This window comes from Ciona intestinalis, chromosome 10 (genome assembly GCF_000224145.3).
Source record: "Ciona intestinalis chromosome 10, KH, whole genome shotgun sequence".
Taxonomy (NCBI): domain Eukaryota; kingdom Metazoa; phylum Chordata; class Ascidiacea; order Phlebobranchia; family Cionidae; genus Ciona; species Ciona intestinalis.
The window spans coordinates 2,823,681-2,848,159 of record NC_020175.2 but is presented as its reverse complement, the minus strand read 5'-3'; the positions used below and the strand labels follow the sequence as shown (position 1 = coordinate 2,848,159).

The 24,479-nt window shown below is 34.3% G+C and overlaps 1 protein-coding gene across 1 annotated transcript; it reads left to right on the top strand.

The window, feature by feature from the left end:
- Positions 1-6: 6 nt before the first annotated feature.
- On the top strand, positions 7-24,302 carry LOC100182151 (cilia- and flagella-associated protein 54). Its single transcript, XM_018813794.2, has 35 exons — positions 7-79; positions 456-578; positions 1,040-1,182; positions 1,641-1,866; positions 2,322-2,566; positions 3,093-3,249; positions 3,876-4,025; positions 4,747-4,894; positions 5,324-5,499; positions 5,880-6,040; positions 6,298-6,543; positions 6,802-6,999; positions 7,671-7,823; positions 8,192-8,326; positions 9,298-9,456; positions 10,098-10,230; positions 10,644-10,776; positions 11,333-11,513; positions 12,143-12,343; positions 13,114-13,327; positions 13,632-13,831; positions 14,253-14,413; positions 14,981-15,123; positions 15,599-15,760; positions 16,354-16,458; positions 16,848-16,976; positions 18,001-18,174; positions 18,544-18,732; positions 19,310-19,444; positions 19,914-20,078; positions 20,660-20,890; positions 21,438-21,640; positions 22,328-22,425; positions 22,953-23,245; positions 23,769-24,302. The coding sequence occupies exons 2-35, from the start codon at positions 546-548 to the stop codon at positions 24,066-24,068; spliced, it is 5,880 nt and encodes a 1,959-aa protein (XP_018669339.1). The 5' UTR covers positions 7-79; positions 456-545; the 3' UTR covers positions 24,069-24,302.
- The last annotated feature ends 177 nt before the right edge of the window (positions 24,303-24,479 follow it).

Sequence of the window (24,479 nt, the reverse complement as noted above, 5' to 3'; positions counted from 1 at the left end):
GTTACAAGCAGCTATTCAAACATATGGGTTGATAGCACCCATCATACAAGCTGAAATTTCAGCATTACCCATATTACAGGTTAATGGCTGGATAAACTTGTTTAATATAGGTTTTCATCTTTTTTAAACTGTAGTTAAGTTAGTATCATATACAGTTTAATAACACGTGAATTAGACTAAATTATTTAAAAGCATTTTTTTAATTTCAGGGTAATCCCTACTACTTTTTAACTATAATATATATATATTGCTAAACTTTGATTTGCAATTTGGTATTGCACATTTTTTTCTATTTGACTGCCATTTTTATAATAATAATTACTCTATTTGTCTCTTTGATTACAGTAGCGAAGATTAAAAATATTTTAAACGTAAAAACAGGATTTTTTAACATAACTACTTAAAGTCATATTAAAAAGCTGAACAAAATGAAAATCTAAAATATACTTTATAAGGTTGCCATACGTTGCCACTACGCACTGCAAGAAGTGAACAACTTATTGAGACAGAGGCGATCACAGAATGTGACTGAATCATTACATCATATGGTGGCTGTACTAACCAGCTACATAGCTAAGGTGAGGCTGTGGAATTTGTTGAAACTGCTGTGTGAATTTAATGAATGTAAGTTGCCTAATCTTCGCGTGAACGGAAAACGACAGTCGCTATAATACTCTTCATGTATGGCTGTTAATTTAGACAAGACATTAGTGACCACTGGGTTGGAGCAATCGCCGCTAAGTGTCTTGCCCAAAGACACATACATCCACAATGATAGAAGCGATGAAGCTGTTGGCTGCAAAGGCCACTCTTTCCCACACTTTTAATGTTTTATCAACTGTTGTTTTGCTGTTGATTGTCTTCTCTTTGTATTTTAAATAACATGATTTTCGCTATCAAATTTTGAGAGATAAATAATAATTGTGTAGGTTTTTCCATTTTCGAAAAAAGATAAATAAAAATTATGTATGTTTCTTTATTTTTCAAAGCGAAAAAGAAAAATTATTTTCCATTTTTTAAGTTAAGCACCATTACCTAGGTTACAAAAGAGCACGGTAAGAACAGCACAGCATTATCCATACTTGAAGCTGGGAAACAAATACTGAGAGTTGAGAATTCTCCTGTGTTGGAAAATGGAGTTCAATTATCTGAGGATGCAGCTGCTGCTATAAAGAGAAGCAAGTAAGAGTTTTGGTTGATATGAACATTCTATACTGTTCTGTTCGCCAAATAAACTAACTCACTAAATATAACTGAACTTAATATTGCTTTAATCTCGAAAAGTCAGAAAATGACACCCATTATAACACGATGTTCTGTTTCATACAACTTCCTCAAGCCTATAAGTTACCATGTATGTAACTTTGAATGTTATTTTTTCTGTGTGGCTGATAATTTGGATATCTTTTAGTGACCACTGGGTTGAAGCAATTTCTGTTAAGTGTCTTGCCCAAAGACATCTTTCACTATACACTAAGCTACCAACTTAAGAGCTAGAGCCCAAACTCGGATTTAATTTTGCGTGTATTAAGTTAATTCTATAAATAAAAATCTAGAAAAATACCTAATAACATAAAAAGAAATTTACTACTGCTTTTATAACACCTTTAAAAAAAATTAAAAATGTTATTCTTTTTTAGGTCAAGAAAAGGTACTACAGTGGAGGTCTTCTCCAACCAAGAGCTTGCTGCTCTGGAAGAGCGACTTGCAGAGTTAGCTCGCGAGAGCAAAGCAGCAGATGAGCTCACTGGAGCGGAGGAGGCTCCTCAAGTCCTCGCACGGATCTCAAAGATGCGACCGATTGTGGCGTACCGGGAGCTTGGGAAGTTTAGACGACGAACAAGATTTTTGGAGTTCTTGGTTTGTGTAAGTAAATGTGGTTGGTGTGGTTTGAACTAATTTGAACAAAATGTTTTTGGATATGTTTGGGCTTTATTACTGTTACAAAAAAATTTGAATATGTGTATATACTACTATAGCATATCACACAGTCTGTAATTTTGCCATATTTTTAACTATTCGTTATTTTTATTTGGTGCACAGTTTTTAATACTGTAACTTACAATTTGATTTTTTAGTGAAAAAACTGGTAAGCAAACATTTTAAACAGTTTTTTCCATTATTGCGTTTTTTTTATCCAAAAAAGTCTCGGAATTAGTTCCAAAAATTATCGCAGAATAGTAAACAATTAAAAAAAATTAGGCTGCCCTAAGCAGTAACAGCCAATTTATATGCTATACTATATGGGTGAGACCCAGCATGCTATGTAAAGAGACCAAAGGATTTTAGTACCAATTCCTAAAACATCTGACCAATTTCAGGTTCTGCGCAAAGCCTTGCGGTTAGAACAGATCGACCTTGCATTAGAGTGGTCACAAGATGTCATTGGGTTCCTAAGAAAACGGAACGAGGCTTTGGCCGTAAATAGAGCTGTGTTGAGCAAGCAGCCAGGGGGTGTTGCTGTACAAGGTGACGAGGCAAGAAAATATGCAGCTGCCATTGTGGAGTTTTCTAATGAAGTTCCGAAAAAGAATAGGAAAAATGAAGCAGTGAGGACAAAGCAGAGGTAAGTTTTGTTATGAAATGAATGAAATTTAATGAAAATCTTTTTGGCCACCATAACATAAAACAACAATTGATAAAAAAACTTATTGATTAAAAAGAAAGAAAGAATGTTTTGGATAAAAGATACCTACAGACGATACAACGTAAATTTATTTTAGTGTGGTATTTCACCATAACAGAAAACAACAGTTGTTAAAACACGCTTATTGATAAAAAAGAAAGAAAGATAAAACGTTTTGGATAAAACGTACAGACGATACAACGTAATTTATGTAAGTGTGGTATTTTAAAATATATCCAGCCATTTTTGTAAATAAAGTAAGTATTAACCAAAGAATTAAGATTAAAACTAAAGGCATGATAAAAAGTAATGTTAAAAATAAGAACTTAGTTTTATTTTTTTTAAATGACACAGCATTTGTTTTCTATCTAATTTTTAATTTATTTCTGATAAAATTTTCTTTTATACTTGAAAAAAAAACCTGATAAAAAAATTGTTATTTAAAAAAAACATTTTTTTCCTCCAGAGAGAAGCAAAAGAAGTTGGCTCTGATGAAGAAGAGGAGTGGAGAGAGCGTTGGAAACGAAGAGCAGGAGGAGGCGGAGAGAAGAGCGCTCCAAACTCTCGAGCAATATTTTGTTGAGTTTTATCGGAATGCTTATAAAAAGAAGAAACTAAGAAGGGTAAGACTTTTGGAACGATTCATTAGTTGTTTATTAAATAAGGTTTAAACAAACTTAAAATGTTTCATGGTAGCCTAAAAGAAACAAAAAGTTAAAGTAGGTATAAAGACAACTTAACGCGCACTCTAACTTAACTGCAGTACAAATGGCAAGTAACAAATGCAAACTGAGTAACGTGGAAAATTAGGAAATACGGGAGAAACGTAGGAATGTAGACTAGGAGCGGCGCACTTAAAGCGGCGTGTAACAATAAAAAGAGAAGGAATTCAGAGAAGGAATTCACTACAATTTTGTATTAAAGTTATTTGGTATACACAGTGTACTGAGTTGTTTTTGATATACTTGAGTTACATAAGAGTCATTTACATCAACATAAGTTCGGGGCCGTAGCATAGTTGATTAGGTACCATTGTGGGTATATGTGTCCTTGGGCAAGACTTAACAGCAATTGCTCCAACCCAGTGGTCACTAATGGGTTGTCCAAATTATCAGCCACACATGAAAAAAAAGAAAAAAATAATTACCCACAAATTAACATACTTGGTATATTTTTAAATCTTCGCTCTGTTATGGAAGAGACAAATAAAGTTATTAATATTATACAACAGTTTCTTATTTATCACCAGTTAACAACAGAAGAAATGCCATGGAGAGCTGAGTTCAATCATATTGTTGCTTTGCTTTATTCAAATGTATTTCTCAGCAAACTGAAATCTAGGAATGATATCTATGGGATAAAAAATCCACTAGGTAGCACTGTGGAGTTCCTTGACCAGGTAAGAACTAGGAACTAGGATTTAAATATAATACATTATGTGTGGCCATCTAATTTTCATCAAACCATAATGTGCGAACAAACGTTTTATTTTAACGGTATGCGATTTTTGTTTTTTTTTAAAAGGGTACGTCAATTTTTTTAGGGGTTGGCAATTTTTTTGAACAACAATTTTTGTTGAAACTGCATGTTTTTAGAGATTGGCACATTTTCACACTTTTTCTGCCAATACTATTATACAATTGCTGATTTTGTGGAAAAAATAAGCTGTTCGAGTTCGAGCCTAATGGCACTGTCTCTAGTTGCGTCAAAATTCCTCATTTAAGTTGCAGTAAAAAAAACCTTTAAGTATCTACTGCCATATAACATATATGTTGACATACAATATAACATATATGTTGACATACAATTTATCATATATGTTGACACCATAAAAAAACACATACCTTGATTCCAAAATGTTGGAATTGTAAAAATAGGCACCGCTAGCTGAAAAACCCTAATTTTCACAGTTAAATAATGTAAGTAACTACTTCACCATAACGTACATACATATATATATATATATATATATAGTATAACACATATATTGACACCATTCAAAATGATGAAATTGTAAAAAAATGCATCACTAGCTCAAAAACCCTAATTTTAGCAGTTAAAAAATGTAACTACTGCACCAAAATTGACGTATATAACATATATGTCCACATCGTTATCAGGATTGGTGGTCTTACAGCACAAGTGGCACGATCGTTGTTGGTTGGAACGATGGTTGTAGACAAATACAAAGTTGCGATGACGACAAAGATGACATCACGCTTAAATCGCTCGAAAAAGCTGCGTTTTTAGCGATTACTTCTTCACTGGGTAAGCATTCACAGTATTTAGTTACAACTCTACAACTATAGAAGTTAAGCATTTTACCCCCAACTAGAAAAGAAAGGGTTTAGAATTTGATTTAATGGTGCTACCAGAAAAAATTAAGGTGGCAATAAAAAGTATTCTTATTTTTTTAAATCTTTTTTTTTTTTTTTCTTTTTTAGCAGTCAATAATATATGGCCACTTGGCACCTAATAAATGAGCATAAGGTGTACTGAGCCATCATTGTGTAATAATACACCCATGTTATAAATTAACAGTTTTATGTGCATAAGGAATCAACCCACCCATTTTTTTAATTCTAACATATGGGCATTCAATGCACAAATCAAAAAAATACCTTTTTACCCCAAAATATTTCTTAAAAAATGCTGCATTTCGTTTAACAAAAAAATGTATCTAAAAATACTTTACAGTGACAGCCCCTTTACCCTCATCTGGCAATCAGACGACCCCCGATGACCCCGTTGTACCGGGGTTAGAAACCCCCCGCACCCAGCGTACAAACTCACCAATGTCTATTATTTCAACACAAACCATGGACCCTGAGGTGGCTGCAGTTCAACCACAAGTTATTATCGACACTTTAAAAGTGAGTGTCCGGTGCTTTTTACGTCTGTTTCTGAGTATTGCCACTGTTTTTTTAAAGAGAGTTTATGATATGACACTTTAAAAGTGAGTGTCTGGTGCTTTTTACATCTTTTTCTGAGAATTCCCCTTGATTTTTTTAAAGAGGGTTTTTGGTATGACTCTTTAAAAGTGAGTGTCCTGTGCTTTTTATTGTTTTCCTTTAATATTTTCACTGTTTGTTTCATTGTACTTTTTGGTTTATTTCTAATTTAGAATGTGGATATAATGTCAGTATTACTAATTTTCTTGTTTTTTAGGAAAAAAATCCACCAAACAAATGTTAGTGTAAAAACAACATTTTTATCATGTTTAGTTTAATAAAATTACTTCCGAAATTTTTAGGTCACGATGCTAAGTTTCCGTCGAGCATTAGTTCTCGCACATAGAGGACAACATTGGGCTTTGTTGCAAAATATTTCCCATTCTTTGTACTCCTGTGTTACATCTTCACTACAAGTTACAGCAAGTAACTCTGAGCCAAGTTTCTCAGTGCCCGAGCTTAGGTAAGAGTAAAAAAAAGGAATAATTAGGTTTTTTTCTCTCCGATTACAGTAGCGAAGATTTAGAAATGTTTTAAACGTTACAATTTTGTCTACCTTAATTTCTTACAACTTTTTTTATTTTTTTAAGTAGATCGAACATCTATTTTTTTTAAACCCCAAAAAAATATTTTTTGTTCCTCGATTTTTTTCTTCTATTTTTGAGTTGTGTGTCAGATTTTTTTCTTTTTTTTTGTGATTTTTTTACTTTTTTTGAACAGATCAGTAGTGTGGAGACCTGTTGCCATGGCTACTGACTTTCTTCTGGACATGATGGTCAAAGTAAATGAGAAAAATGGAGTAGATTGTTTCAAACTATTCACATCAAAAGATGGGAAAATGAGGTCCATGAAGGGAGGAACCTCTCTCAAGTTTGAAGAGCATTTGGATGACGTTGGTTTTGTTGACTTCGCTATCTTAAAACAGATCTTCTTTCATGCTGTGCAGATGCTACATTATGAAGAAAGGTAGTGTAAAGATAAATGAATTTTAACCTTCGCTTGGCTGGAAAACGACAGTGGTTATAACATGGGTGTTCTGTTTCATACATCTCGTGCCTGCTTAAGGGTTTGTGTGTATTTTTCTGTTTGGCCAACCATTTGGACAACCTATTAGTGGTTTAAAGCAATGATAGTATTGACTTTTAATTTGGAGATTTTTGGAAATATCTTTTTTTTATTATTAAAATTTTTATTTTTAAAAATGTGAAAAAATTTTTTTTACAGATGGGAGCAATTGGTTGACTTATGCCTTCGTTTCTCCATTGTGACAAACAATCACTATTGTGAGGTCATAACACCAGTGATGGTGCATGCACAACACAAAATAAAAGATCGTGTCAGTATGGCTGGGGGAATGCCGCATCCACAAACCCAGTTCAAAGAAGCTGCCGCGAAATTAAACAAGTCTCGTGTCTTGAATAAGTAGGTGGAACAGAAAAGTTGATTTTAGAAATTTTGCTGTTTACTTTTTTGTATATAAATTTTGTAGAGTTAGAATTTTTGGATTTTGCTGTTAATTTTTTGTATATATATAACCTTTGTAGCGGAAAATGTGGAATTTTCGGATTTTGCTGTTATTTTTTTGTATATAAATGTTGTAGCAAAAAGGGTAGATTTTATGTTTAGTGTTAATATATAATTTTTTGTATATTAATGACTATTATTTTTACTCTCATGGTGGGTCAGAAATAGTAATTATACCATGAAAGTTACCCTATACATTTTATATATAAAGGAAAGTTACCCTATACATTTATATATAAAGGATAGCTGGTCAGTTATTATTTATTTATAAAACTAGGTGATTTTTTGCGTTAAAAAAGGTAAGATACTTTGGAACCTAACCATCTTTGTCCGGCGCCGTGGCAAAGTGGTTAGCGCGCCTGCCTCTAACCCAGAGGTAAAAAAAATAATCACCAACAAAATAACATACATGGTAACTGTTAAGCTAGCCGGGGTGTATGAAAAAGAACACCTGTGTTATAAAGACTGTCGTTTTCCAGCCATACAAGGTTAAACTAAGTTACATTCATTCAATCATCTATAAAACTCAAATTAGATGATACTAACAAAAATTTTTTTAAATATTTTAGGCACTTCCTTACATATGAACTCCGTATACCTCTTCCCTGCCAAGCCTCCCCTATTGGTATAGGTGGATACATTGATCCATCAACACATGATGTGTACGAAGGTGGAAGGCGTGCTCTAGCGCTCTCATGTGTCCCGTTTGATCCCGTTCACAGGTAGATTTTTCTGACAAAATTTGCAGTTTTTTTTTATTTAGTTTTTTAAAAAGCTCTTAGAAATTTGTTTTGGTTTTACAAAGTGTTTTTAAAAAGTTTTAAATTACTTAACTTTGGGTAATATATATATGTGTTAAATTGAACACATATGTATGTATTATATAAACTTTCCCAAAAAATGCTATCGTTATCATGTTACATACTTAGAATGCGATTTACCTAATCCCTAAAAAGATATGACAGCTAAAATATCATTTTTTACGTTTTGTAATAATTTAGCCAACACCCAAAAATTTACCAAAATATTTTATACCCACCAATTTAAAATAAAGCTTATCCAAAACTTAACATAAGCGTTACATTCCCAGCATTGAAGAGCTAAGATCTGTGCTCTCCCAGTCACAGTATATATCAAGGGCATTACAACACTCAAGGCAACTAATGACGGTGTATCTTGCATCTCAACATAATTCTATCAAAGGCTCAAGAAAATCAAGTGCAAAGTAATAATAATAATGATTTTATTTGTCCTTTCGATTTTTAGTAACCGGCGCTGTGGTATAGTGGTTAGCGCGCATGCCTGTAACCCAGAGGTAATTGGTTCAAGGCTCGACGGTGCTAACATTGTTGGCGTATGTGTCCTTGGGCAAGACACTTAACGGCAATTGCTCCAACCCAGTGGCCGCTAATGGGTTGTCTAAATTATCAGCGATATATAAAAAATCCAACAAAAAAAATAATCACACACATGGTAACTCGTAAGCTGGCACGAGGTGTTAAACCCGTGTGATAACAACTGTTGTTTTCCGGCCACGCGAGGATAAAGTAAGTTTTAATTGGAAATATGTCGACTGTACAATATATGTGAATGAATTTCACTTTATTTATCCTTGCATAGCAGACAATGAAACTCGCATTACATTGAACAGCTCATACTGCCTATAAGTTACCACTTTTTTAACGTTGTAGTATATAGTATTATGCTTCTTTTGCAGAGATTGATAATGCCCTTTACATGTAATATATATCTCTTTTACTATACAATTGTTTGGACCTAATTTTTCTCTGTTCTGTTTTCGTATCACCAGATCCTTACTGTCTAACTTTGCCATGATTTCTGTTTTCTTAATTTTTCGACTTTTGCTAGAACTGGGTTTTGCTAAATTTATAACACAACTCCAATGGGGCGCAGAAATGCCCACGAAGGTAGCAGCATCTAACTTCATTGTGGTACTAGTTTTTTGGGGCAAGACACTTAACAGCAATTACTCCAACCCAGTGGTCACTAATTGGTTGTCCAAATTATCAGCCATACATAAAAAAATCCAAAAATAATCACCCACAAAGTAACATACATGGTAACTCGTAAGCTGGCACGAGGTGTCAAACCCGTGTGATAACGACTGTCGTTTTCCGGCCACGCAAGGATAAAGCAAGTTACATTCATTGATTCATTATTTCATCTTTATTCCAGACTTGAATCTAATGCATCCTGTGTTGAATTTTCAACCAAAGCAGAAATGAGATATTCCGCTGCACCAGTTGATGTAGGGAAGAAAAATTTTGAAATAATCGATTCTGTTGAAACAGTGGCATCATCACAGCTTAGTACTGTCATACAATCCTATAACATGTGAGCTTGTTTTTTGTTTTATAATTTTTTGATAACATTTGAATAGACAAAACGATTTTTATATTTTTTTGTTTTTAATTTAATTTCCTTTTGATGTGACATTAGTTTAAATAGTCTACCCAATTTTTTTTTATAAGTTTTCAATTTTGTACCCTGGCAGTACTTGTACCCTGTTTCAAAATATTTTCCAATTTTACGCAACACAAGCTAACAGTTTGATATCAGTGAAAGTTTTACATGACATATCACAAACATAAACCCTATTTATCACTTTGATTTCGTAACAAAGTTATTAACTAAAGTAAGGATATCAACAAAACGACAGTTATTAAAACACACTTTGGGTAAAATCTACCCAAAGTTGGATGTACACAGTATCTGAAGTTTTGTCTGTTTTGTCCGGATTTCGCTGCCGCATGCGGAACTCGGTAATGGGTTTGCATACGACTTGGTAAGCGAATTCGCACGCCGGATACTGTGTACAGCCACCTTAAGAAAGTTTTTGTGCACAGTTTGAGACACAGTACACTAGATTCAATCATACCCCACATTCGGTTTTTAATTGATATCATTTCAGTAAAACTGCAAAAACTGTAAGAGAAGTAATTCTGACAAACAGAGTAATTAATATGATATTTTAGGACAATTGAGTTGCTCGAATCGCACGCAAAGCACGACCTTGTTGCACAAGCTGCACATGAACTTGGAAATCTTTATTTTCATCAGGGCCACACTAAGTTAGCTCATAAATGGTGGATGAAATCATTGGACCAGGTATTGTGCCCAAAAATGGAGGACTTTTAATTTTAGTCTAATGTAAAAAAATACATTTAAAAAAAAAGTTTGAACGTTTTTTATTTTTGATATGTAAACAATTGTAAAATACATTAATTAAAATTTATATAAACGTTCAAACTTTTTGGGGGGTATAGAACAATGTTTAAAAATGTATATTATTTGTGTAATACAGTGTATATGTACAGGTATAGGAATATATTTATTTTTAAAGAGTGAAGACTGTTGTAAAATAAAAAAGAAATGACTTCTGTTAAAAACTTGCCCAATTTCCAAGAAATTTTGGTGGAATTAAGTTAAACACGTTTTTGCCTTAAGAGCAATATTTAAATATTCATTATGCCTATGCTATGAATTCTTTTTAATCAAAAGCTTTTTTTATTTTTTTACAGATTATTAAAAAGAAGAACAGTTTATTTGAGTGGAGAAAACTAACCGATGATTTGGAAAAAATCCCCGAACATTTTTTAAAAACATGCGGATTATGGGGTTGCTTGCTGGCAATTACAGTTACATGCAAAATAGGTGAGTGTTTGTGGTAATAGGCAAACTAAAGGTGGCTGTACACAGTATCCGGAATTCGTCCGTTTTGTCTGTTTTGTCCGGATTTCCCTGCCGCATGCGTGACTCGGTAATGGGTTTGCATACGACTTCGAAAGCGAATTCGCATGCCGGATACTGTGTATAGCCACCTTAGGCTTAAATCTCAGTACCTTGTTATGCTATGCCATAACACATCAACACTATTTTGCCACAAAGCTTAAAAACATTTGTCCGGCGCCATAGCAAAGTGGTTAGAGTGCCTGCTTCTAACACATAGGTAATGGGTTCAAGACTCATTGCTGCTACCATTGTGGGCGTATGTGTCCTTGGGCAAGACAGTTAACAGCAATTGCTCCATACATAAAAAAATGAAAAAAATCCATCCACTAACTAACATACTTAGTAACTCGTAAGCTGGCACGAGGTGTATGAAACCTATGTTATAGCGACTGCCGTTTTCTCGAGACGCGAGGATAAAGTAAGTTACATTCATTCATTTATTCATTCACATTTAAATCTAACCATGTACCATACACAGGAGAATTCACTTCAACTGAAGTCGATTTGAAATCAGAATGTGCTTTCCTTGCAACACAGCTAGTAAGGGCGGTGTTCAAATCCTCACTACCCCACCCCACTGCAGATTGTGATTATGCTTCGTATGAGATCAGACCTGGAGGTGCGGATCCTTCACCAACCACAAACCCATCAAGAACTAGGTAAGTTTTATTTTTATTCTCTATGGGTGAGGTTCTTGTCAAGGGCCTAGGATTTAGGCCAGATTTGGCACATTACCCCAACACCCTGAAAGGGCCATTTATGTCCTTCGTGCGACCGGTGCAACACCGCATCCAATCAGGCGCTTAATATAGAACTAGGTAAGTTTTAACGGGCGAGTAGCACAGTTGGTTAGAGTTCCTGCCTCTAACCCAGAGGTAATAGGTTCAAGGCTCTTCGCTGCTACCATTTTGGTTGTATGTGTTTGTGGGAAAGACACTTGGTCACTAATGTGCTGTTGTGCAAATTATCAGCAACACATTGTTTTTTAGGGAATTTTTTTGTGTCATATATGTCTGACAATTTGGACAACCATTTAGTGACCACTGGATTGAAGCAATTGTCAATAAGTGTCTTGCCCCCAAATACGCCCACAATGAGAGCAGTGATGAGCCTTAAACCCAGAACCACTGACATTTATTAAAGTACTAGTAGATGAAATTTATATTGAATAACTTAATAGAAAATTAACACTTTTAATATAATTTTTCAGTTTTCTGTCTCAGAAACAAAATTTGTTAAATACAAATTAGTAAATTCATCTCCTGTTAAGATACTTTATATTTCCCAGGATTCAAGCCCAAGCAGGCAAACTACACTGTGGTAGCTTGCTCAATGGTGTTGACCTATTCGCCGACAAATTCCGTTGCGACGTCCAAACATTGGTTTCCTCACTACACTGGTTATGTGAAACACTCATCAGTTTACAATTCTTCATGTCCTCTCTACCACCTCTTGTGTTTTATCAATACCTTGCTACTTTTATCTGCAGGTAAGTGATATTTTTCCAGTAATGAATGAAACTTTCTTTATTCCCGCATGGCCACAATCATTATAACACAAGTGTTTTGTTCATACACCTCGTGTCAGTTTGGAATTTACCAAGTATGTTACTTTGTGGGTGATTATTTTATTAGATTTTTTTCATTTTTTTATGTGTCGCTGATAATTTGGACAAACCATTAGTGACCACTGGGTTGAAGCAATTGCCATTAATTTTTTTGTCTAATGACACATACTTAAAATATTAGAAGTTTTATGTTTGGGTGTAGTTTTACACTGACGCATGTCAGAGGACTTGGGACTTTTGCCTGATTTAGCTTATTATGTCTTGGACTTTAAGTATATGTTTAAATTCATATGTGATAAATTTTTGACATCTTTGAGTTATACATAAGTAGGGTACACTCAGTTATTTTAATACTTTTTACATTAAAGTGCCATTTTAGGAAAAAATGAGATTTATAACATAAATATGCTGCTTATAAGTTACAACAAATATTAGTCTGTTGGTGATTGTGTTTTCTTCTAGTATGCCTGACAAATTGTGTCATAAGTGACCACTGAAAAAAAACTGGAGTAAAACATGCTCTTTTAGGTATCATTATCGCTTTAATCAAAAACAGCTTTATTACTTTTAATATTTTAGAAATTAAACTATTATTGGCGTTATTGTATCGTGTTTCATTTTTCGTTAATCACATTTGAGCATCTATATCTATATACCAATTTCATACTTACTTTTTCAAACTGACTCCACAGAGATATACAGCAGACAGTGCAGTGCAGGTGTCTCAAACTGAACGCATTAATTGGGCAACAAATGTACAAGGAAGCAATGGACGACGCATTAAACTTATTATATGGCATGCGACTCCCCCACCCTACAGACTGTGCGTTCAGTCCACCTGAAACTCCAATACCAAACGTGGTCTTCAACACAAGCAACCCTGTAGAAGATAATGATAACCTTAAAGTGGGTAAAAATATGCCAAATAAAACGTGCGAAAAAATCAGTAAAAAATTAAAAAAAACACAAAATCCCAATTTTGACGTTTAAGTTTAATCCTGTGTAGTAAACTACCATGTATTTGCAAATATTACCTGTTAACCTAAAAACAAGGTATTTATTTAAAAAAAAAACAGTTTTAATTATTTTTAAATCAGAAATTGTCCAGTGCCATCTAGTTTTTACAAATCAGCTTGTATGTAATTTTTTGCAAATTTAAAGGTGATTTTTATCACTTTTATCTAGGTAAACAAAAATGCTTGTCTTTTAGGCCATGGAAGTCCTAGCAAGCAAGAGGATTTCTCCGCAACTATCTTCAGTGTATGGACCCCACCTTACATGTGAAGTAACACTTGCACAAGCCAAGCTACTTATATCCATAGCAAGCTGTATATCTTGTGTGCCACAAAAACCAACAGCCCACGATTTGCAGTTCGTGTCACCAGACCTTCAGAATGAAATGAAAAATAGGTTAGTATGGAAATATTTTTGTAGTAATTAAACCACAAGCATATGAAACCAATTTTGTAGAATATATGATAAGTTCCTTGGAGGTATTAAAAGCGCCATTTAGGCCAAATGTATATCTCTAATACAATATTGGTTGGACTTTGCTTTTTTGTCACCAGATCAGGATCAGTAAAAAGACCATGAATTAATAAAGATTTAGAAACACTTTTAAAATCTCAGATTCTAACTCATACTGGTACAGAAATAACTATATTTTAGATCCAACCCTGCAAAAACAATGTAACTTAAAAATAAAGGTAAAATAAACATTGCAAAAACAATGTTATTTTAAAAAATGCAAAAACAATGTAATTAAAAAATATAAACTTGAAATAATCCCTGCAAAAACATTCTAGTTTAAAAAGGAAACTTTGAATTTTAGATCCAATCCCATTCCACCGAAAGCTGGTTCGCGCCGTGGTTCGTCTCAATTTGACGACACCCGTTCTAACTTCAGCGCTTTTTCAAACTCATCAACTTCTAAATATGTTAACAAACTTTTCACAAAAAGAGAAAGACCGATGGGGCAACAACTGCTTAAAGGTAAGATACTTTTACCCTTTTTGCATGGTAAAAAGTTAATGCAAATAGCGATCCGCATTAACTCGTCATACGATAACTCGCTAACGGCGTTATTTTGCATGGTCATTGGTTTATCTGCGTATCAACATTGAGCTTATTTTAGCGCAATATTATTAAATCTAGTTTATAAAATAAGTTCTGATACTTTATGGTCCTTTACCAACTAAAAACTGTAAAAAAACTCTACGAAAAAGAGTCATAAAAAAAATTATGTATATATGTATATGTGTGTATATAGTCTGTCACCATGGCGCTTATATCGTAACTGAAGAATACTAAGTTAAATAAGCATTGGAGGCATGTATGTCTCTGGGCTTAATTACTCCAACCCATCATTAAAAATTTTTTCCAATTTCTCAGCAAAATAGAATAATAAAAAAAAGGTATCAATCACTTACAAAGTTAGATACGGTGTAACTCGTAACTTGAATGAAACAAAACACCGATGGTATAACAACTGTCCTTTTCCCGCCACGCGATGATAAAGCAAGCTACATTAATATGAAACCCATACAAAACTTTTCCCAGGCATGCTCCTTGCTGTAGCAGAAAACCTTACATCTGCCATCACAAGAACACTGGAAGATTCAAACGAATATTCAAGTTCTTCAACATTATGGTTGAGAGTGACTGGCCTTTGCTTGCTTGCTGATATTCAACTGCAAAGACAGGTGTGTGTGAAAGTGGTACCTCCTGCCCACAGTCTAGCTAGTAACAGTTTTTATATTTCATTTTCTGGTTAAAAATTTTTCAGATAAATTTTTTACCATGCAGCAATTACACCCTTTATTCATAATGTACAGATGTATAAAAACACAGAATTTCTATTAAATAGAGAAAATACCATATGTTTACCTTCTAACAACTAGTAAACACCTTTCTAAATACCTATTTCCAAGCTAAAAAATGCTCATGCATGCTGTCAAACTTATGTAAATACCATGTGTGTTATTATAGTAAGCATTGCAAACTTATATATTTGGCTGCTCTTGCTACAACTCATAATGTATTTATAATATGTTTCCTGTGGTTTGGAACTTAACTTTATTATACCATTGCTTGTCTGCTATAGGCACTACTTTATTTTAAAGCCAATGATATAATAAGCTTTTTTACATATGCTAAACTTTAAATCTTTTTTCTTAGTTATCAACTGTGAGCGCGGCACAAGCATATTCAGCGATGCAGATTCTGCAAGAATCGAGCGTGTTCGATGCTCCTATGCTCGGGAAGAGGAAGCTGAGATCAGCAGTGAGGAAGAGGAGAGAGGATCAGGAAGATCCGGAGCAAAAGGAACCTCAGCAAAAGGTGATGCGGGTGCTTGGGTGGGATTATGGGAGATTTTCTGAAAAAAATTTTTTTGTTTGTTATTCGCCTGAAAAGTTGTCATACTAAAGTAAAGGAATGAATGTAACCTTACTGGGGTAGGGCATGACAGTTGTCATGACACAGGTGTTCGGTTTCATACACACAACTACTGTTCCCCTTCTATCCTTGCTTTTAATAGCATGATGTGACCATTCTTATACATCATCACGCTCTGAAATTTAACACATTTCTGATTTGTATTGGATGCTAACTGAATAAATAAATGTAACATGCTTTACCTTGGCGTGGTGGAAGTACGACAGTCGTTCTAACACGAGTGTTATGTTTCATACACCTTCTGCCATTTTACGAGTTACCTCGTATGTAACTTAGTCGATAATCTTTTTATGACTGACAATTTTGCAGCCCATGAGTGACTACTGGGTTGGAGCAATGTCTGTGAACTGTCTTGCAGAAAAACACATACAAAGGTAGCAGCGACGAGCCTTGAACCCAGTACCATTTAGTTGCGTTGCAAGCACCTAAACAACCACGCCACAAGCTGAATAAACAATGATAATATTTTCTTGCAGACCATTGAACAAACCTACAGATGTCGATTGAATGCAAGACTTTGGTTAGATTGTAGATTACTCATGTGCCAAGCTCTCTCTACCCAAATCAAGGGACTTGGAAAGGTGACATTATTATTTTAGTATGTTTTTATAGTGTAGGTGCTGTGGTAAAATAGTAGGATAGAATATGTTTATTTATTGGTATCATTTACTCAATTTAAGTGAATAAATATTTATCAAAGAAAACTGCATTTAAAGTTTGATGTTGCTACAGTTGTGGCCATATGCGTCAAAATTGCTCAATGGTAATTGCTTCAAACTGGTCACTTATAAACTCTCTAAAACATATCCTTAAAAATTTTTGCATAACGTTATCCCTAAAACCTATTTTTCTTAATTTTTTTCCAAGTTTGGAACAAGGTGTATGAAGTAGTACACAATATAACACCAATGGTATAACCCCTAACCCCAACACGCAGGGAAAATTAAGTAAAATGATATTTTCCATACAGCTTGGAGATTCCTTACCTGACAGTGTAGGATTACTGGATCACTCACAAGCTCAACTTTACTGTGCTGAAGGATTGGCTGAAGCTGAAGCTTGCAATGATGTGGAAATGCAAGCTCTGTTTTTAATACAGGTCATATTATTGTGTTGAATGAATGTAGCTTACTTTATCCTCGCGTGGCCGGAAAACGACAGTCGTTATCCCACGGGTTTAGCACCTCGTGCCAGCTTACGAGTTACCATGTGTGTTACTTTGTGGGTGATTATTTTTTTGGATCTTTTTATGTATGGCTGATAATTTGGACAACCCATTAGTGACCACTGGGTTGGAGCAATTGTCGTTAAGTGTCTTGCCCAAGGACACCGACGCCCATAATGGTAGATTGGTAGCAATGTGGAGCCTTGAACCAATTTAAATCTGGGTTACAGGCAGGCCCGCTAACCACTATGCCACGGTGTTCTTGTGTTTCTTTGTAACTACTAAGAAGCATTATAGCTACCAGGTTCAAAGATTCTGCTGCCATTTTGGGTGTGTGTGTCCTTGAGCAAGACACTTTCTGCTGTCCAAAGGTTGTCCAAAGTATTCCGCATACTGAAAAAACTTCGCTCACTAAGTTGAAGTTGCAATCTTGATAATTTGCAATCTGACACCTTACATGATTGCTGTATCATAAAACACTTGATACTAAAATGACAGAAATATTTGGTATTTTTATTAGCTTCAATAATAAATTGTATATATTATACACCATAATTCCATACATTGCATATCCTGGCCAAAAAATAAAATATTACAAATCACTCCATACTCACCATATGAATTTAACTTACTTTATCCTCGCATGGCTGGGAAACGATAGTCGTTATACCACTGTTGTTCATACACCTCGTGCCAGCTTACAAGTTGTACGCTACTTTGTGGGTGAATTTTTCCATATGTATGGCTGATAATTTGGACAACCCATTAGTGACCACTGGGTTGGAGCAATTGCTGTTAAGTGTCTGGCCCAAGGACACATACGCCCACAATGGTAGCAGGGAAGAGCCTTGCACCCATTACCTCTAGGTTCTAACCAACTATGCTACAGCGCGGGCATCCGGACACCATATACAAAACAATAAAGCTTGAATAAACCAATCTCACATATTTTCCACAGGGTTCTATGTTAGATGGTGTGTCAACTGAAGAAAGACGACACATGCTAGAAGATGCTTCTTCAACTTTAGACGAACAACCTGAATTATCATCACGAGCAGTTGTTGGTCTCACTACATGTACTGTACATCTTGCTGATTTATCTATTATGGCTGGGACCTGTTCAACAGCTGAGGTGAAATTTTTTGGTCAAATTTTTAGTATTTTTTATCAATCTGTTGAATGAAAGTATGAGACTTAGTGATCCTCGTGTAGCAGGGTGATAACAGTTTTTGTAATTGCCATTTCATACACATTGTTTCCGCCTATGTGACCTTGGGCAAGACACTTAATGGCAATTGCTTCAATCCAGTGGTCACTAATAGGTTGTCCAAATTATCAGCCGCCAAAAAAAACACAAAAAAGTAAAAATGATTACCCACAAAGTAACATACATGGTAACTCTTAAGCTGGCATGAGGTGTGTTAACACCAGTGTTATAAAATTATAACGACTAGTTACTTTCATTCATTCATTCATTCATAATATATGTGTGAAATTTCAGAGCGTGATGATGTATAAAAACGGTCACTCTGTCTTGCTATTGAAAGCAATGAAAGAAGGGGAAACAATAATTCATTCGAAATCTGGTGCTGAGTTATCAACAATACTTCATCCAATAAAGAATCTTTATTCCAACCATTTACAAATTCTTGCTCACATTAAACTAAGAATTGCACACTCCACATTCCAGGTGGGCAGGGTTTTTAATGTTTATTTTATTTCGGTAAAAATAAGGGCTAGAAATTCACGGTGGCAAAAAGTTTTTGGTTATAAAAAATTTTGTCACAGAAATATTTTGTGACAAATCCAAAACAATAATACCTATATTATATTGGTACCTATAAGTGTATGGTGTATACATAATATATCTAGCAAGATGAATTTGTTAACTGTGAACAAATTTAAAAATACCTTTTAAAATGCAAGTACAGTATAAGCTTTTTGTCATTTTTTTATACTTAAATTTAGAAATTTTCATATTTAAATTTCCTCTTCAGTATAAAAATGTTAATAATAGTTCTTTTGTCAGCCAGACTTATTTAATATTTATAACAGTCAAAAATTGTTATATTTAAATAACATGTGTATACAGGCAGCTATTTTATACATTGCTTATTCCTTATGACAAAAACAGCAGGATACTCTGAATTGGAATTTTAATCAAACTTCAAATTCAATAGAAATTTTGAACATAACCCAACCCCAAAAATTGAATACAAAAAAATATTTTTTTACTTACGATTTTACATTTAATGTAAAATTTCCAGACTTTGCCGTTTGAATCCATAGTTGATGATCATCACTTGGTGGGGCAGTTGCTCACTCAAGCGCAAATATTATGCTCACAAGGTGTCGCTATGGAACCACAGCTATTGGCAGAAATTCAACTTGAGCTAGTGAAGGTGAGATATTACTTTAAAAAAATATTTTTTTTGTTAAATGTTTTTTTTTAGAAAACAGTAAGGTTTCGTGAGTCATACAAAAAAAAATTTGCCAAGTTACATACAATTGTATGCAGACATTAGGTGTATGAAATATGACATCTGTGTCATAATGACTACTACTTTCCTTTAACAAGCGGGTAAATAAGTAACATTTATTCAAGTGCCTTGTTTGTCTGCTAGGTGTAGCAACCACCCTATTTTCTTTTAATTAAATGTATTTTAACTTTAAACCTGTTTTAACAACTATTGTTTCGTCGCTATATCCTGTCTTTTTGTTAAAAATATTTCTAAATCTTCGCTAAGAAGAGTCAAAAAATAAAAGGTTATATATGTCACAAATCTCAAAAAAAATGTGATTGAAATTGGGTTACCTTGCTTGATTTAATTTTCCAACTTCATATTTAGTCTTCACAACATCTTCTTCCAGGTTCAAAGACTCCTTTGTTCCTTTGGATGCGGGGACGCAAAGGAAGCTCTGAAGATTTTGGTTGAAACTCGCAAGTTGTGTGAATCCAGGATGAAAGATTTAAGGATTATTCGACAAACTCATCTTGAAGCTGCTTTGATTGAACTTACCAATATACAAGCTAAGGTGAGGGGTTGTTATTTAAAGTTTGGCGTATAGTATGTGCTATTTTTTTTTAATGTAAGGCTTTAAGGTAAAAATCGCCAAATGACCCGCGAGACGCAGTGTTTTCAGCGAAAAACGAGAGAACAAAAAAACGCAGGTTTCGCTTTTACGAATGAATCATCATGTGAGCGATAGCGCTAGAGATCACTGTTTGAGGAAGAATATCTACACCTATACTGGACCAATTTTAATAAGCAAAATATTTTTGGAATCAATAAAGCGGTCGCTTTTTGAATTTACCACAAAAAATGACTCATTGCGTATGAAAGAAAGTCATGTTGTTGAAGTATTGGGTCCTCCAATAATAAAAATATATTTTTAATAAAAAAACATAGATTATAGATGTAAAATAACAATAAAAATAGTCTACATGAGCAAGCATGGAATATGGCTCACATATATCTAATGGTTGAATTCAACCAGAGGCAGATCTAGATAGGGGTGTTTTGTGTAGGAACACCCTCTTGGAATTTTATACATATTTTCGTTACGTGTACTTAATTTAAAACAAAAAATAGTTTTTTTAACCTTTATTTTTTTAGTTTGGAAACAACAGTAAAATTCCAATCGATTTGGATCGCGTGTCATCTTCCCCCTCCGTCTCCACGGGGATCACTCCGACCATGATCATGTCGAGGAGCTTCTCTCTAGATGTTGGAGTCATCTCCCAACCTCTTGAGGTCACCCAGGGAAAAATAAGAGTAGCAACCGCCCTCTTCTCGGCTTTCCACGCGATCAAAGGAATCAGACAACGATCTTTGATGCCAGGGGAGGTGAGATTTTTTTAAAATTAAGTAAATAAATTTGGGTTATTTTTAGATAAAAAGTTAATAAATGAATAAATGACTAGATAATGGATGGTTCAATGAAAAATGCTTGTTTATGTTCACATGGTGGACAACTTTAGTTATAACATGGGTGTTCTGTTTCATATACCTCATGCATACTGACGAGTTGCGACATTTGTAGCTTTTTGTATTTTTTTGCAAAGCTGACAATTTGTACAATCCATTATTGATAACTGAGTTGGAGCAATTGCCTCATATCATATCCAAAAGTTGCTTCACGTTTTGACCGATATTAAATCAAACCAAGTGCAAGTTACAGTCTTGCAAAATACAACAACATATAAAACATTCAATAACTCCAAAAAAATTATTCTGTCACTGCCGGACATATTGCATTTACCAAAAAACAATATTCTTAATAAAAATTAAACATTTATTTAATGCAAATGATGTTTTTAACCATAAATTATATGAAATATTTAAACCAACATTGCATTAAACCGTATTCCTAATACTTTTTATCCTTCTTCAGATCACAGGCCAAACTTTCTCTAATGAAGACAAATCATCACTTCCGGACTTTTTGATCCTCGATCTTGCATCAGATCATGTCAACCTCCCGGATGTTTCACCTGCAGCGGAAGATGCAACCACTGAACTCCTCAGTTTGATCCGAGGAGCCGCTTCAGGATTCAGTTGGATTCGAATCTTCACTTACTTTGTCACTTTGCAGAGGTACGTAATGGAAACTAGGTGTAACTACCACGCTCATGTTCTTCCAATTAAAAAATTTCAACTGTAAGCTTATTTTAACAACTGTTGTTTTGTCGCTATATCCTGTCTTTTTGTTTAAAATATTTCTAATCTTTGCTACTGTAATCAAGAGACAAGTAAAAGTGACTATTATTACTAATTATATATCACCCACAAAGTAGCATACATGGTACATGATAAGCTGGCACGAGGTGTATGAAACAAAACAGTTGTGTTGTAACGACTGCCGTTGCCGTGCAAGGATAAAGCAAGTTACATTCATGTATCACATTAATTAAACCTAAAACATAATATATATTTGTTTATATTGAAAATAAATTACCATTGGCATCCTGGTATTGGAGTTAGAGCTAGCCGTCTAGAATCATAAAAAAAGGATACTGGTAAAAAAAAAAGGATAATGTATGTCCTTGTGCAAGTCACTTAACAGTAGTTGCTCCAACCCATTGGGGACCGGTTGTCTAAAATGTTGATTATACAGATAAAAACAATCACTAACAAAGTTACATATTTGGTAACTTGTAAATGGACACATAGTGTATGAAAACAAAACACCTGTGTTACAATTTTTGAAGTTGCCCCACCACGCGAGGACAAACAACATTTTTTCAAAATGTTCACAATAACAAACATTAATTCTTTTTTTAGAAAATCTCGGTTATCAAGTCTATTAGTTGGTGGAAGTTCTTACAACGATGAAATTGGTAGTTCAGATAGTAGTGGTGCTGTCTCTTCACAAAATAGAGGTAAAAAACATATGTATGCAGATAAATACCCTTTTTTTTGACTCTGTAGAAGCAGTGGAAAAATTGCACTTTATTAGTATATGTTTACTATTGTGTGATAGCAAAATGGTTAGAGCGCTTACCTTATATTTATAGACCATAAAACAACATGGTTTAAGACTGCATACTGCTACCATTGTGGGTGTCTGTGTGCTGAAGTAAGCCTTGACAGTCATTTCTCCAACTCGGAGGTCACAAATGGGTTGTCAAAAATATAATCACTGAAAAATTAACGCCGAAAACGAGGTGTATAAAATGAAGCACCCTTATAAAAATCTCATAGTTTCACAGTCTCACAAATATAAACAATGGCAATAAAATTAACTATTCCTGCTTAAACATGTCATAATAATATCAACCAAGCAATTTCTTCATGTAATGCGTTAACTCCGGCCTGTATCCGAGATCCCCCTGTCATCTGACCTCAACCATACAGAATAATTTTGTTACATAACTGTTTTCAAATCTTTTTTTTGTATTTTTTTTAGCTGACACAACTGTTCAAACTCCTCTTGGAAGTTCAAACATCCCGTTGAGGTTATCAGCATTACAAAACTATCTTTCCACAAGACTCACTATGTATTCATCATACGGCTTTATACCACCAGTACCAAAAGAACAAAGTTTTGCAGCTGTACAATGGTACAGGAATTCTGCAGTTAAAAGTTTCACATTGCTATGGTGTGTAGCAAGAGCAGATACATCAGTAGATTGCTCAGCTACCGAAGTCTCATCAACTGACCATAGCAATATACTACAGCAGATTACTGATTTGAAAAAGGTATGCTGTACTGTAAGGTAACTGACTTTAATTTGCCAATGGTTAAAGTTGAATAACACTTTTTTAGATTTCAAACCTCAGGCCTGCTATCTGTGCTATAGTGTCTATCTGCAAGACACTTAACAGCAATTACCAAAAACATACTAACAGCCACAACAAGGTTACATATGTGATAACTTAAAAACGGTCACAAAGTGTATGAAATAGAACACTTATGTTAAAACAACTGGAATAAATTCCGGGAATCTGACCCTGATTTAGAGCTCGTAAAGTTAAACATTTCTTGTGTAAAGAAATACAGTAAGGATCTGGTGCAATCAAAACTTAACACACAAAAATCAAGCCCCAACCAATTGTTTAATATTTTTAAATAGAATCTTTGCTATACAATTGGTATTTGTTACGTTTTCGAACCACCAGACTTTAAAACAACGGTCTATGTAAATATGTTACATTCATTTATTTATTTAATGACTGTGAACACGATTTAAATACTCAACCAAACGAACCCCATGTGTAACAGAGAACTGATGAATTTTTCGGACGAAGTCTCACTCAGAGTGACTTAATCCAAAAAAAGAAATCCAAGCAAAAAGCATCAGTTTCTCTCCCCATTGACCAACAACTCAGCGATGACTGGAAACACGTTTTAAATCAAGTAGTTGACCTTATTTCAGCACAGGACGAAATTCTGACAGAATTACCCTTCGAAATTAATATGGAAACTGCTGAGAGTGTAATGGATTTATTCACAATTGGTTGCTGTGTTAAGCCACCACACCCATTGTATAAATGGCTGGTTTCACTTTTATGTCCCTGTTAAGATTGCGATTTAAAGTTTGCCGTGTGTTTATTACACTGTGTTGGTTTATACAACGAAAATAAATTTTAGGATTTTAAAAAATTGAATGTTTGCTTCCAGGTATTTTAGATAATTCAATAGTTCATGTATACTTATGTTTATGTTAGGCAAGAAAAATCAATAAAAAGCAGGCTTTGGCCACTACAATTAGGCTACTTTTAAATAGTAATGCAAATCTGATAGAAAAAGATCCAAGCAAAAATTGGCAAAAATATTTTTTCCGTATAATTTAGAACATACCCTAGCAGTGCCTAGATAAGCGTCATGTGTAACGTTCTAAGAAAATGCTAATTCTCCATTTGATTGCGTATTCCATAAATACAAAATACTGAAATTAGGTTTGTAGTATAAGAAGGTTGAAGTCAGTATAAT

What these genes read in the sequence shown, in the direction of transcription:
- LOC100182151 (XM_018813794.2), top strand. Translation starts at nt 546, where the DNA reads ATGGTGGCTGTACTAACCAGCTACATAGCTAAG. An exon ending in CAGAATGAAATGAAAAATAG is followed by an intron (nt 13,832 to 14,252) that starts GTTAGTATGGAA and finishes TTTGAATTTTAG; the next exon opens with ATCCAATCCCATTCCACCGA. An exon ending in TACTTTGTCACTTTGCAGAG is followed by an intron (nt 21,641 to 22,327) that starts GTACGTAATGGA and finishes TTCTTTTTTTAG; the next exon opens with AAAATCTCGGTTATCAAGTC.